At 43.3% G+C, this 15,237-nt stretch overlaps 1 protein-coding gene across 3 annotated transcripts in view; it reads left to right on the forward strand.

Annotated features, from left to right (window-relative positions):
* Positions 1–15,237, forward strand: part of shroom3 (shroom family member 3) — a 67,878-nt gene that overhangs the window by 46,942 nt on the left and 5,699 nt on the right. Inside the window, exons 11-22 of one of the 3 annotated variants that reach the window (XM_068705971.1) lie at positions 586–1,018; positions 1,270–1,403; positions 1,724–1,873; positions 3,584–4,059; positions 5,207–5,434; positions 5,695–5,887; positions 6,322–6,616; positions 9,131–9,207; positions 10,849–10,940; positions 11,323–12,073; positions 12,191–12,452; positions 13,594–13,739. In XM_068705971.1, coding sequence (XP_068562072.1) covers positions 586–1,018; positions 1,270–1,403; positions 1,724–1,873; positions 3,584–4,059; positions 5,207–5,434; positions 5,695–5,887; positions 6,322–6,616; positions 9,131–9,207; positions 10,849–10,940; positions 11,323–12,073; positions 12,191–12,452; positions 13,594–13,739 — 3,237 coding nt within the window. The remainder of the gene's footprint in view (positions 1–585; positions 1,019–1,269; positions 1,404–1,723; positions 1,874–3,583; positions 4,060–5,206; positions 5,435–5,694; positions 5,888–6,321; positions 6,617–9,130; positions 9,208–10,848; positions 10,941–11,322; positions 12,074–12,190; positions 12,453–13,593; positions 13,740–15,237) is intronic. The other 2 variants (XM_068705973.1, XM_068705972.1) reach the window with 2 other exon arrangements.

The following is a 15,237-nucleotide window of genomic DNA, read 5'->3' on the forward strand; positions in this document are numbered from 1 at the left end:
TAGCAGGACAGAACCCTCCAACTGGTCAGAGTGGTTCAACGTGATCCAAGAGAGGCTTCCAAATTTTTTTGCAGAAAACAAAAGCATTCTAAAGGATCGTGACAGCCAATCCAATTTTGAAACAATAGAAAAATCTGATTTGTATATTTTTTTGCCTTTACGTAATGCTGCTGGTCCGTGTCCAAGACAACACAGACTCTGTTATTTTATGACACTAGCTTTGCAGAAAACAAGACACACTCCTGTGGAGTTCCAAAAGCCTCATCTGCTGTTGGCTGGCTCCAGGCAAATGCCTATTAGATGATAGCCAATTCAATTTGAAACTACTGTAGAGGAGGTTGGTTTGACATTAGCATCACGCTGCCGGGCCCAGCAAACAAACATCCACAACACACAAACTCTTTTTGGACTGAAAACAAATTTCCATCTGTAATAGCAGCTTCCTGACAGTGAATGATTGGTTAGATCATACAATGGTTGGATGTATTGTATGTATCAGGAGAAGTCAGTTGATGGCATTGATGATTTTCCCTCCTTTACTTACGAATTGTCCTCCATTTTCTCCCCCTCCCTTCCTCCATTTAGATCAATGGACCAGGCCAGCATTCATTCAGAGCCAATGGCGTCCTCCAGGCTCCCCCAGGGACAAGTACCTCCTACCCAGCTACCCGTTCACCCTCAGCCTCAGGCTCTGTATTCCTCCGCCTCCCGGCCTCATCCCCGTCACCTCAGTGACTCAGCAGCTCTGGAGTATCAGCACTGGGACCACAGAGAGCGGGACAAAGACAGAGAACACCCGCTGACCCGTCTGGAGATCGCCCTTGCTGAGGTTCAGCGATGCGCCAGCCCCAACAGTGTCATCTCTACCAGTAGCCATGGCAACAGCAGCTTTGGCGATGGCAGCCAGGGACCTGTCCGCAGCCTCTCTGTCCTGGAGAAGGTCAGTTGTTTCGAGCGTCGGGAGCGCACCGGAAAGCAGCGCAGTCACAGCGCTATCAAGGCACCAGACAAAGTGAGGGTAACTGAAACCAAACTTTGTTTGGTCACCATGTTTTTTTGATGATTCAACTGAGAAGCAAATAATAAACTGTCAGTAATTTGTATTGTGTGTAATAAGCACCACTCAAAAGGAAAATGAGTTTGAATGGATTTTTTGACTCACCACACAAGATTTGACTCATCCCAAATTTGCCTCCTACATTTTAAAGTCTTGATCCTTGTTGGCTGTGATCCCGCTTCACTGCTTTATATTTTCTGATTTTGAATCAGATGACTGAGAAAGGCCGCAGCTCCCCCTGTGGAGCAGATGACCTCAGAAACATGCTGGAGAGAAGCAATAGCAGGACCAAAGCCCACAGGACCATGAGCTACAGAGGAGGCAGCAGCGAACACATGAAATACAGGTAGAAGGGTTGTGGGTAATTGATAAAACTATATATATATATATATATATAAATGTATAACTTTAATTTCTCCATAAATGTTGGTATGATAAAACTGTATGTATCACAATTTCAGCCTATATGGCCACATTTTATTTGTATCCACATTTTTTGTGTTACAAATTGTTTTACAGCAGCAAAAACATGCATTAAATATTTATCCCGTGTATTGCAACATTTTGTGTCTGACGTCCTTTCAGATTAGCTATAGTCAAATTGAGTCACATTAAATGGACTAAACTCCTTGTCAAAAGGTAGTTACATTTTTTTGTGGTGTTCAGGACCCCAGCAGATCCCAGTTCTGCTCTCCAGAGGAGCCGTAGCACCTTCCATCTGGACGAATCCAGTGAGGGTGAAAGCAGGAAAGACTTTCCCCGGATACAGGACATCCAAGAGATGTTGGGCTCCATGCAGGACACGTCCCTCAACAGGTCAGTCTTCCTACAGATCAGAGTCCTATTGCAAGTCAGTGTCCTCAAACAGGTCAGAGTCCTCCAACAGATCAGAGTCCTCCAACAGGTCAGAGTCCTCCAACAGGTCAAAGTCCTCCAGGGCACAGTCCTCAAACAAGTCACAGTTTTTCAGCAGGTCAGAATTCATCAGCAGGTCAGGGCCATTCCACAGGTCAGAGTCATCAAATAGATCAGAGTCCTGCAGTTCACAGTCCACCAACAGGTCGGACTCCTTGCATAGGTAAGTCTTCCAACAGGTCAGAGTCCTCCAGGTCAGTGTCATCAACAGGTCAGATTCTTTTAACCGGTCAGAGTTATCAAATAGGTCCGAGTCCTGCAGTTCACAGTCCACCAACAGGTCAGAATCCTTGCATAGGTCTCCAAACAGGTCAGATTACTCTAGGTCAGAGTACTTCAGCATGTCAGAGTCCTCCAACAGGTTAGAGTCCTTCATCAGGTCAGAGTCCTAAAGGTCAGAGTCCTGTAACAGATTAGAGTCCCTCCACAGGTCAGAGTCTTCAAACAAGTCAGAGTCCTCCAGGTCACAATCCTCCAACAGGTCAAAGTATTTCACCAGGTCACAGTTCTTCAGCAGGTAGAAGTTATTTAGCAGGTCAGAGTCTTCTAACAGGTCAGAGTCTTTCAACAGGTCAGAGTCCTCTAACAGATCAGAGTCTTTCAACAGGTCAGAGTCATCTAACAGATCAGAGTCTTTCAACAGGTTAGGCTAAATCCATGCTAATACGTTTCTGTTTAAAACTGGGGTTTTAAAACAAAAACGATCTCCGTCCACACAGGCGTTTCAGCATTGTTTGCGAAATTATTTCTGTCTATACTAGCAAGCCTGAAAAGAAATCTCACATGACTATTCACGTACTCTGGGCATGCGGGTGCCGGTGTAAACAGGAAATAGATTGGTTGCTTCGTTACAGAAAATACGACAGAGTATTATCGTAGTCACTCAAACAGAGACAAATTTCGTGGAAAGTTTTATTTTTCAAACTTAGTTACAAAGCTGCGGATCTTGCTCTGTTTCTCTCTCTCACACATCAAATTAGCTTCAAATTGAACACTTTTAAATCAAAGTTTACTAGATTATGGGTCAATACATTTGGTGAACACACGTCTCTCACTTGTTTCCTCGGTTTCGTTGTTGTCTGTCACACTCGTAGCTCTGCCGGTGGCTGAAGTCCCTGTCATACTGGAGAGCATTTATGCTTTTGTTTGTTTATAGTTTCTGTGTAGACTTCACAATAGTTGTGCAGAACAAAATAAGCATTAATAAGAATGTTGGATTAACCACTGGTAGTCGATCGATATTCACAGCTGAGGGGAGGGTTTCGGAAATGAGTCATGTGATAGGGGCGTGATGAATCAGGAAAGGACACGTCGCAACTGCTAAGACCCAATCAAGTAGCGAACGCGGGTGTCTACGTCATCGTTTTAAAGCTTATGTGGTTGTGCCATCCACACTAAGTGGTGACCCTGGAGTTTTCAAACTTATCTGTCTTCGGGAGCGTTTGTAAACGTATCCGTTTTCGGTGCTCTAAAACTCCGACCTAGTGTGAATGCTCAGTGTAAACATAGCAAAAGATATGCGTTTTAAAATGGAAACAGTAATGTGGACATGACGTCAGTGTCTTGAGTTTCTCTGAGCAACCCTGACAATGGAAACTTGTCTCTTACCAGATCTTACAGGGACTCTTTGAAAGATGCCCAGTCCAAGGTCCTGCGGTCCACCTCCTTCAGAAGGAGAGACCTCAGCTCCTCAATCAGCCCTTCGCCTCCTGCAGCTCCTTCTCCCTTCTCCTCCTCCAGCAGCCCCCAGACTCCACCTGCCACGGCCAAGCACCAGTCCCTGGAGAAAAAAGGCCCAAAAACAATGCCCAAACCACAAGGCATTGTTATCACGCCACAGTCGCCGCCACCGGTCACTTCCCTTCACACCCCTAAGGAGCGTCACGTGGTCAGCCCGGAGACTCGAGGCCAGAGCCCACCAGCCCTCCCCACTGTCCCGCCAGTTGGACCTCCTGCTCTGATGCGGATCTGTGGCCGCAAGCGTCTGACAGGCGACCAGAAGAAGCGATCATACTCGGAGCCAGAGAACATGAACGAGGTTGGAGTTACAGATGCAGAAACTGCTGCACTCTTCAGGCGTGGAGGAGGTAAATACTCTTCAGAAAATGCAGTTCTAAAAACACCTGTGGCCCTACACACCTCACCTTGCAAGTCAATATTGCACATGTCACAATGAAGCACTAATCAAAAGTAATTGGGTCATATGGCACATTTTGAAGACACACAACTAAATACAACAATCTAATTAGTCTTGACATGTAATAATAACTCAATTATTTTGTGGAAAAGGCTGGCTAACCTAAAACCCAGCTCATTAATTATGTGGGATAAATGTGTAGACAGGCATAGAGATACATCTGTTGTTCTGTTAGCCACTTAGCTAGCTGTTGTCTTGTTTCACATCTTAGTTTTAATGGCATTAACCCATTTCAATTCAGTTTATCTAAATGAAAGTGAAAAAAGGCAGCTAGTCCCAAAAATACATCTTAACAAGTTTGACAGGTTTTTAGCTTGAAAAGGACTCCAGCTAGCTCCAGCTAGCTTGCTGCTAATGTTGAGCAGAATATGCTTTTTAGAATGAATTTAGCAAAATACTAGAGGAACAAACTTTGCTGGTTAAGAAGTAATTACTGGATGACAGTGAATCATTTAATTTGTTTACAGAAATTACTTTGAAAGGCTGACTTTGCTCCAGAGTTGACATCAGCAGCATGTTAGCTGTAGCGGTAGCTTTATGCTCACTACAGCTAAATTTTGGGAGAATAAGGCTGAAGTATTGAAGACTGTAATGTAGCAAAGCTAGCATCAAATTCTAAGAAAGATTTCCTTAGTCTCCCCATACTTCTATTATATATAGAAGTATTTGATCTGATACTTTCCGATTCAAATCAAAAATGTTGTCAGTGTTTTATTTATGAAAAGTTCTTGTATCTGCTTTATGTTGACAACAACATTCATTTTGAGAAGCTTGGCTTATATTTTAAACAAAAAAATGGTAACGTAGAAAAACTATTGTTTTGGTATTGGTACAGAATCTGGGGTTTACTTCTAGTAATGGTATTGGAACTGTTGCAAAGACATCCCAGCCCTAAGGAGAACCAATGCTTTTTTAATATATTTAAATGGAAGCTTTTTCCTCTTCCACATTGTGGAATCTATTATGGCACGTCACAAACATCTGGAGTCTCTGTGTGGCTGACCAAGGGCTATGACCCTGATCTCCCTGTCTATCAGAGACCAGCGTGGCAGACCGGCGGAAGATGTTTGAGCTTGTGGCAAGTCGTTTCGGGGGCGGGGCTTTGCAAAACGCCACGTCAAGGCCCGACTTGCGTCAGCTTCAGCACGATGCTCTGGCTGAATACGTGGAGAGGAAGAGAAGCGTGAAAAGAGTCAAGGGAGGACAGAGGAGTGGACTGAGGCCCCGTAGTGCATATCTACAGCCTGAAGACAGCAACTGTACAGGTGGGTGGAAGAAGGGAAGAAAAGGGAGGAGGGGTGGCAATTTGATGGGTGGATGATGGCTACATGGGATGTAAATAGGATATTTAAGTGATAGACAAAGTGAAACAAATAGATTAATCACATCTGTCCTTTTTTCTTCTCTCTTCCTTTTTATGTTTATCCCCTTCGTCTCTCTCTCTCTCTCTCTCTCTCTCTCTCTCCCCTCCTCTCCTTCCTCCTCTCTTTCCTTCTCTTCTCTCCGGTCTCCTCCTGTCACTCAGACACACTCAGCCTCTCCTCCTCCTCCAGCCTGCTTTCCCTCCAGGATTCCAGTGCAGATCGAATCTTCTCCTCCGGCGAGAGGCATCTCTGCTCCACCCTCCCTCCTGGAGCCGACCAGCGGAGCCTCCAGTCCAACCTCTTCTACCCGGGAAGGGTGACCATTCCGAGGGCTCCGGCTCACCAACCTCCTGAGTAACCAAAACCAGACTACAGCTGCATCTAACACAGATTTTTGTGTGGCTTTAGGGATGGCAATTTTGGTCTGTCAGTTGGTCGCTCCACCACTTTGGTCCAGACCAATATATATATATATATATATATATATATATATATATATATATATATATATATATATAAATATACCATTTTTGCCATTCAAATTTGTACAAACATTCATTATCCCTAGAAGATGAAACCTAATGCTGACTTTGGTCAGCAGCAGTTTAAAGTTTGCAGTTATCCAGTGACAAAACTCAACATTTAGTGACTATTGGATGGATCGTCAGACATAAATTCACGCTCCCCACAAGATGAATTTTAATACCTTACATTTACATTTTAATATGAAGTTGAATTATTACAACATTATTACAATTCAATAACTCCTTCCTTGTTTCTACTTCCAGTGCTCCATCTCCTGAGCCCAAGGCCCAGATCCTCCAGGATATCAACTATGAAGCAGGGCTCAGCAGAGAGAGTCAGTCCTCCAGCAGAGACCTGGGCGTGGACCCCCTACAGCTGGCCTTAAGGCCTCAACTCAACCTGGGACTGTCCATGCAGCTCAACGGGGCTCTGCAGAGGGCCGGGTCAGCTCGGATGTCGGCTTCCGCTGAGGATCTCCTGGAGCGATCCGAGGAGAGACAAATGACTCCTCAACACCACCGCTCCCGCTCCTCCCCCACAGTAGAGAGACTGAGACAGGTAACACTGCACTCCTGCAAGGAGCTCACATTTTAGTTGATATTGTTGTAGCCCAAAATGACTGAATTTACTCTGGATTTTATGACACAGTTTGCTTTATTTTGTGTTATTGTTTAGTAATTTGTATTGCAAGTGAGGAGGAACAAAATAGAAATTAAATGATCAGAAATGAGTTGGTGAATGTGAGTGGTTGGTGATAGTTCCTGTTTTAGATGGTACCTGGTAGTTTGTGCAGACAGTAACCTAGGAACTGGATAAAAACATGTAATAACCCAAGATGGTGACTTTAGCCTGCAGAATATATATATATATATATACAGTATACTGTATATATGTGTATATATGTATTTATTTATCTTTAAAGATACACAATCAAAGACAAAAAAAAATCCTCTTTACTTCTCATAACGCCAATGTAAAAAATTATATTAGACATCAAATTTTAAACATTCACGGCTCTTTCTCTGATTACCATTTTGTTTGACGGCATTTTGCCGTTGAGGTACATTTGGCCCTGAATCACACAGGAAATAACCAGAGTCCTCAAAGCTTCCTGTGAGGTGCCAGGGAGCCGGGGACGGCTGCTGGGCGCCGTCCGATGCGCACGATAGCAAAGATAACACACACATACATACATCTACACAGTCCTTAAAGGAATGCGGTAAAGGATGGATTTGCCTTTTATCTCCATCAGTGATCAGAGCAGGCGGTGTCACATAAACATCATTACACTTCAGTCAGACAAACAAGACAGTCTGTCCTCTTACTTTAAACAGTAGATTTCACCACAGGGTCCCACAGTCCTGCTTTCACAGCCCTGATGTTTTTAAGTTGAGCAGCTGGCAGAGAATTTGACTGCGTTAAATAAAAAAAACTCTTTTGCTGTATTTTAGCACACTTGGTTGATGTAATACTGCGTGTATTCTGTCATGGAGAGGGGCAGTGTGAAGTTGAGTTCCTTTTTAAGGAGTTCCATGTTCAAGTTTGTGGTGGAGAGCTGAAACAGCCCTAACTCACTTCAGTGGTGAAGCAGCAGACTTGTGATAAGGTCTCTGGACGGACTTGTGATGATGCCGCAGTCTAGATCTACTGCAACCACGAGAGGTCCATGAGCATACAGTCATCAATGAGCACAAAACATATCAGGCTGATCGTTCTAGTAGTATGCGAGATTAGCTGCGGACAGACCGATACACGCACGCACACACACACACACACACACACACACACACACACACAATCGGTTGAACACATAATCTCCCCACAGGCTTACACCTAGCAGAGATAACGTTAATAACAATGTAAACTGGTACATCTACTACTGTGCAATTCTACAAACTATAGATAGTAAAGTTTCCAAGAATAAATGAATGTTGGGGCATCTGGTACCCTGATGCTTAAGACTCATCCTATATCACTGCAACATCCCCTGTTCCTTCAGCCACGGAACTTCATTCCATGTCAGCCCCCTCCTTCTCGCTGCATTTCCTGTCTGTATCTCTACTGTTACTGTAAAATAATGACAAAATGCTCCAAAGAATATCCCATGTTTACATGGATGTCTCTTAGCTTTTCCTGTTGGTAAGATTCAAGCAATTCTGCAAAGGAAATTCCCCTGGAAGTCAACTGCTCACTACTTTATACAACTTTGACATTCTTGATACCACTCTACAGTACATGTGTTTGCGTTGGTTGAAGCCAATTGAGCTGACTTTTTAGCATAGACTCAACTAGTAGTTCCAGCCCGTAACTCCAAACCATATTTGTTGTCATTATTTAGAAATGATCCCTCCCATTAATAAAGCATTGCCATGATACCTATATTATTACAGCTTACAGGGGAGTAAATAAGGACAAAAAAACTGCGACAGTACAGATGAACTATCACAATGTGAAGTATTCAAATTGACGTGATAAAAAGTCAAATTCATCTTCATCTCATTGACACAAATAGTTGTGTTTTTGATGTAAAATGCTTTAAAAAGCATACTGTACATCTCAGTACACCGGGACAGATGTAGGTCAGACTGAAACTTGTAGGGTTGTGTGACAATCATAGACTGTATATAAGAAGAGGACGTAGTCGTCAGGACGTCACCCATTGATTTGTGATCTGCTGTTTTTGAAGCCTCGAGTTAGACATTTTGACCGTCGCCATCTTGTTTTTTTGCAACCAGTGAATGGAAATTACCATATTTGGATTGCGGATGAATGACGTATATGTCTCTGATAGCTGTAGCGACTTGTCAATCAGAAGTTAGACACGCCCTAAAGCATACTCCTCTTAATGGTCTAGTTAACTCTAAATGGACCATAATGTACTAAATGAACATCATACTGTATTGAAGAAGACTTGAAACTAGAGATTGAGAACATAAACTCATGTTTCCGCCTGGTCACGATATAAAAAGATTAGCTCAAACTGATACAGCATGACTCCATAAGGAGAGGATAAACAAAAGCAGTGGAGCTCTCTTCCTAAAAGACTAAACTTTGTCTGTGTGTGTGTTGCAGGATTTCCCTCCGGGTGACGTCGGGATATTTGGGGCCTTCGTCTCTGAACCTGGTCGCCACTCTCTGGCCGAGGATAGGTACATCACATCTCCGTTCAGACTCACGTGATAGTGTGTAGAAAACAGCTGTCAGTTCAAATCCCAGAGCAGGTCATTCATCTGTCCCATCCTGTCGTCTCATTTATCATGTTTCTCAGTTCAGTTCAGAAAATTTAAATTATATAGCATATATATGATAAGATGAAAAATGTAGGTAGATAAAAAAAAAAGTTACAGGACTAAAAACCTCTTCAGTAGAGGGGCATCATCTTTTCTCACAAATGTCAGTCTGATGATTCGTTTTTGTCGTTTTGTTTTATAAAATTAAATGCAAATAAATAGAGCAAAATGTTTGTTTCCCGCTGAAGAACTGAGGGATCATGGGAATTCACATGCTGCGCCGATATCTTTTATAGCTCTCTTCCATAATAGGCTGCTAACAGTCAGCCAGTGTGTGTGCGCTTTAGGCTCTTTGCCATTTTTAAACCAACTGTGGCCTTATGAGTCCATGTGCCCTGCTGCTGGCACCTTAGAGAGAGAGCGAGTAAGTAAGGAAAGAGGACAAGGAATGAGAAGGAAAAGAAAGGGATGAACAGGAGGAGGTAAAACAGAAGGGGGAGGATGGAATTTAGGGAAGGATAGATGACGGGAGGTGGAGGAGGGAAGAAGACGGACTGAAGGGGTAAAAAGATGGAAGGGGAGGAGGTTTGGGTGAAGAGAGAGAAAGTCTGAAATTTTATTCCAGGCAGCTATGCAACAGAAGGAGGAAGGAGGGATCTTTTGGTATGAAAGGAGGAGAAGAAGAGAAGAGGAGAGGAGGGAGGAAGGTAAGAAAGGAGGCAAAGGAGTCAGGGGTTCAGATGTTATTAAAGACAGGAGAGAAGGCGTTAAGAGGAGTGAAAGAGTTCAGTGGGAGGAGGAGAGAAAGGCAGGAGTGAGGTAGAGGAGCGAAGAAGAGGAGTCAAAGAAGGGAGGGACTGAGGAATTCCAGGAAGCAGAGAGAAGTCACTGGCACAGAGACAGAAAAACAAACAAAATACCGACTCCGGTCCATGAGGATTTATTCACTTAAAACTCTCAAAACCGTTTGCTCTCAAAATGTGAAGGTCAGAGGTCTGTGTGCATGTTTACACAGATCTGTCTGGTGTCTGAAATTCTAACCATGACCATGAATGCACCACTACTGGTTCCTGAGCACTGGCCTGTAACAATCATTAGATCGCTGAACAATCGCTGTGAGGAAAATGGACTGTAAAACAAGTAAATGTATAATCTAAAACAGAACATATAGGAAGGCCCATTAAACAGTGTTTGAACTACAAATTACATGTACTTTACATTTTTGTTGTTAATTGTCCAAATCATCCATCCATTCTATGAAGGCAGTGTAAAGTCTTGCTTGTGTCAAAATCTAAAGGATCATCCTTTCCCAGAATTGCCTCCTCCTCCATAATCCACAAAGATTAAAAGCAATACCATTGGTATTATTAGCTTTCCTCAAATATTTTTCTCTGTGGCTTTGTTGTTTTGGATTTTAGAATATTATTAGATATTGCTGTTTTTGTCTAAACTTGTCGTAATTTAAGTAGTACTAATTAAATTAAATGTACTTCTCTCTGACAGCCATAATTTATGTTCCTTCCTTTTTTTTAATCCTTTCTTCATCTGTCTGTCTCTCAGACCTGCAGAAGTCGAGCTATCGGGTGGCCTCTTCTCTCCTCAATACTCCCAAAACAGTCGGAACACTGTCCAGCCTGCAGGACCTTCACAAGGTGAGCAAAATACAAATAAAAACATAGTTATCATGCGGTGTTGTTGTGGTCTCCTCTTCCTTGAAAGGAAAGCATGTGCAGACTAGTTTACTTCAGCCAAGATTGTTTTCCTTATCTGGTATTTTCATTTTGATCTATCATCAATGTTTAGTATTATTTAACAGTTCCAAAGTGAAAAACGTAGATTTACGGCACAATTGTTTAATAATCGCATTAGGCCATACACAAAGGAAATAAAATGTGATGTTAAGTGTGGCATCAAACTGTCATTATCTGGGATTGGTCTCAGGTCACTTGGCCTAGTTTACATCTTTTGGGACCCATGGAATCATACTTTGGTTCTTTAGCTCCTCTCTGACCCTTCCTTGTGTTCTGATCCTAGACCCAGGCCCCTCCCACACACCTGTCACTCGTAGGGAGCGACAGAGGAACAGCGAGCGCCCACGGACCCACAGCACTTCCACCTTGGCGGCCTCCGTTGGCCTGCCCTGCCCCCTCTCCCCACCTGGGACCCAGGACAGAGGCAGTGCTGGGTGGCATGCTACTGAGAGGCTGAGCCAGGCCAACCTGGATGCCATCACCTTCCCAGGCACCCCGCAACCCGGCACAAGTGATGGTGATGACAGTAACACTACTGGCCACAATAAAACTCTGGTGACGGACAGACAGACTAGACACAGTTTGAGTGATGCCAGCATATTAGAAGACACCGCAAAGGACACCTATAGAGGGAGAGCCTTCAGTTTAGAGATGATAGGAGGGTATTCTACGGAAAACGGCAAACAGGTTTTGCCTGCGACGCCAGCACATTTTCATCGTGCATCCCCACCAAACAGGAAGGACAGCAGGAGCATCACGTCGTCTCCTCCCCCATCCTCCCATCCGTCCGTTCACCAACACCTGTCGTCTCTTCGGATCTCCGAGTCGAGTTTCTTCGGCTCCATTGACCAGCAGCACCCGCTAGAAGCCTCCATAGGAATATCGCAGGAGGACTATGACGAGGTCTTCCTCCAAAATGCTCCGTCCCCTCCTCCGCCAATCAAAGAGACAAACATCTTGGAGGACTTCCCTCCTCCTCCTCCTCCTTCTCATCCGCCTCTCCTCGAAATGGAGCAGGAAGCTCGTGTGGGAAGGTTTGTTTTACACCTTTTTCATTTTTTAAATTGTAATATTATCATTATGGACCTTTTCTGATTTTTCTACTGGCTCTTTCTCTTTTTCCATTTCACTGTTCTCTTTGCTGTATTCAGTCCTAGCATGGAGGTCTCAAACACCTCCACCATTCCCAACAGGAAATCATCCCTCCACTCCCCTCCAATGTCTCCTTCCTCCTATGTTTATCCTTCACCTGTGCCCGTCCTCCTTCCTTCCATGAAGTCACAGCTTTCCACCATAGCCTCCATCACCACATCTACCACAACCGATGACACCCTAGGTCTTGAGTACCTGCCCCTACCCAAGAGGGAAAAGACATCTGAGGAGTTACGAGCGGAGGCACTGGCACGGCAGCTGGTGGGTACCTTATGTCAGGAGTTGATTTGAAAAAAGGTTGCTGTAACTAGTTCTAATTATACATTTGTCGTTGTGCCTAGTTCTGACTCTACCTTGATCAGTGTACTTAGTTCTCACGCTTCCTTTGCCTTGGTACTTTCTTCTGAGACTATTTTTGTCTTTGTATAGAGTTTAGACAATGCCTTAGTTGTTCTTCCAAGTTCTGACTTTTTTGTTCTAATTCTGACTCTGTCATCACACTTTGTTCTAGCTTTAATTTTGTTGTACCTAGTTCTGATTCTACATTTGTCATATACCAAATCCTCACTCTACCTTTGTCGTTGTACCTAGTCCTGACTCTACCTTTGTTGTTGTACCTAGTCTTAACACTACCTTTATCGTTGTACCTAGTCCTGACTCTCTACCTTTGTCGTTGTACCTAGTCCTGACTCTCCCTTTGTCGTTGTACCTAGTCCTGACTCTCCCTTTGTCGTTGTACCTAGTCTTGACTCTACCTTTGTCGTTGTACCTAGTTCTGACTCTCCCTTTGTCGTTGTACCTAGTCTTGACTCTACCTTTGTCATTGTACCTAGTCTTAACACTACCTTTGTTGTTGTACCTAGTCCTGGCTCTACCTTTGTCGTTGTACCTAGTCTTGACACTACCTTTGTCGTTGTACCTAGTCTTGACACTACCTTTGTCGTTGTACCTAGTCTTAACACTACTTTTGGCGTTGTACCTAGTCCTGACTCTACCTTTGTCGTTGTACCTAGTCTTGACTCTACCTTTGTCGTTGTACCTAGTCCTGACTCTACCTTTGTCGTTGTACCTAGTCCTGACTCTACCTTTGTCGTTGTACCTAGTCCTGACTCTACCTTTGTCGTTGTACCTAGTCCTGACTCTACCTTTGTCGTTGTACCTAGTCTTGACACTACCTTTGTTGTTGTACCTAGTTTTAACACTACCTTTGTTGTTGTACCTAGTCCTGACTCTACCTTTGTCGTTGTACCTAGTCTTGACTCTACCTTTGTCGTTGTACCTAGTCTTGACTCTACCTTTGTCGTTGTACCTAGTCTTGACTCTACCTTTGTCGTTGAACCTAGTCTTGACTCTACCTTTGTTGTCAAACATACTTTGAGTCTTCCTTTTTCATTGTATCCAGGTGTTGCAGGACAGTTCTCTGGTGCCCCTCCTGGAAACCTGGGGGAGTAAATCCACTGTAGAGCTTATGGAGGAGATCTTTCCGAACAGCAGATTGGTTGGACAACCACCATGGCAACGTAGGGGCAGTAGCCGATTTGATTACAGGTAATTCTGTCATGTGTTTTGTCTCTGAATATTCTTAAACATTTTCAGTGATATTTTAAATGTGCTAAGATACTGAGATTTAGAATAAACAAAACACTCCTCTTTTGTAAATATTCTCATTTATTTCCCTGCAAACACTGACATCAAAAAGAAGAAGTTCTTTTCAATGAAATGCTCTTTGCTCTCCTGGTTTAACAGTGCTGGTTTGTTTGTGATGTGGATGTTAAGACGTTTTTCCCAACTTCACTCAAAATCTCTGAAGATTAATACTGCAGTCATTCCCTTCCCCTAGTTAGTAAAAACAACAGGGGAATGCAGGATAGTGGATTTACAGATAATGAATTACAACAAGAGAATGCACATCACAGACTGAACGCTGGAGGAGGATCACACTGGATTTCCTGAAGTGTTTTCTCTAACACAAGGATAAAGACCTTCAAGTTGAGTGTGTTTATCCCCAAGACCAACATTGCAGAAAGTGACCAAAGGATAAGATAAATGGTTGGGGGAAAAGACTTCCTGTAAACCAACATTTGTCATTCTTGTTGTATTTGCTGACAGCCTCCTTCTATCTGCTGCGGACACAGAGAAGAAACATCACAAACCTCTGCTGACCCTGAATGTTGTGGCCTTTAAAGTCAGCGACATCTTGAATGTGTTTTGGTTTGTTGGTGAACATGATGTTCAGAAAAAGAATGTCACAAAGGCGTGCGATCATCAACTTAGTGGCATCATTTCTCTGTTATATATGGTGCCGTCCAGTCGGTCGCATGAAAGTGGTGTTTTTGCTTTAACCCTTGACCTTGGTTAAACATATTCTGCAGTACGGCTTTTTGTATTGTTGCCTCCATGTGCGAGTTGGATGCAGTTTTTTTTTCGAGTTCTACAGTTGGAACAAATGTTTTCTTTTGCTACTGTTGCGTTAAGACGAGTGTCAGCTCAGTGTATTTCCAGAAACTAAAATCAATCACATATGCTTTTGGTTCACAAAATATAATCAGACATGGAGATGACGAAGCAAAATATATTTAGTTTTGTGGCTTTGTTGCCAGGTCATGGCATAGGTCATACGTTAAGTTTAACCTTGGCTGAAGGAAGGAGATGTCCCCATTCAACCAAGGGAACAGTCATCAATGAACAGACCACCTGATGTGTTTGAAGTTCTGGAGGTCTGGAACCAGTCTAGAGTGATCATGTCAAAATATGATTTCCTGTTGACTGAGTGTTGAAGTTTTGATTGTGTTGGCATTGTCAGCCAGGACAGGAGAGACCAGACAAACCTGATCGATGTTTCTCAACAGTAGAGTGGGGAGAGAGTGTCCAACCACAGTGACTGTTTCATTAAACACAGATGAATCAGATTAGAACTGTGGATTCATAAAAAGGAACAGCACTGGTCTTAGTGGTAAGGCCCACTGGTTAAAGGTTTTAAACGTCTACATGATTAAAAAAGGCTGAAGTCTCTGTTCAGAGGACAGATGTGACTTTTAGTTTTTTG

This window comes from Cebidichthys violaceus, unplaced genomic scaffold (genome assembly GCF_023349555.1).
Source record: "Cebidichthys violaceus isolate CVI_PGR_0920_01 unplaced genomic scaffold, fCebVio1.0.p SCAF_12, whole genome shotgun sequence".
In the NCBI taxonomy this organism is placed as follows: Eukaryota; Metazoa; Chordata; class Actinopteri; order Perciformes; family Stichaeidae; genus Cebidichthys; species Cebidichthys violaceus.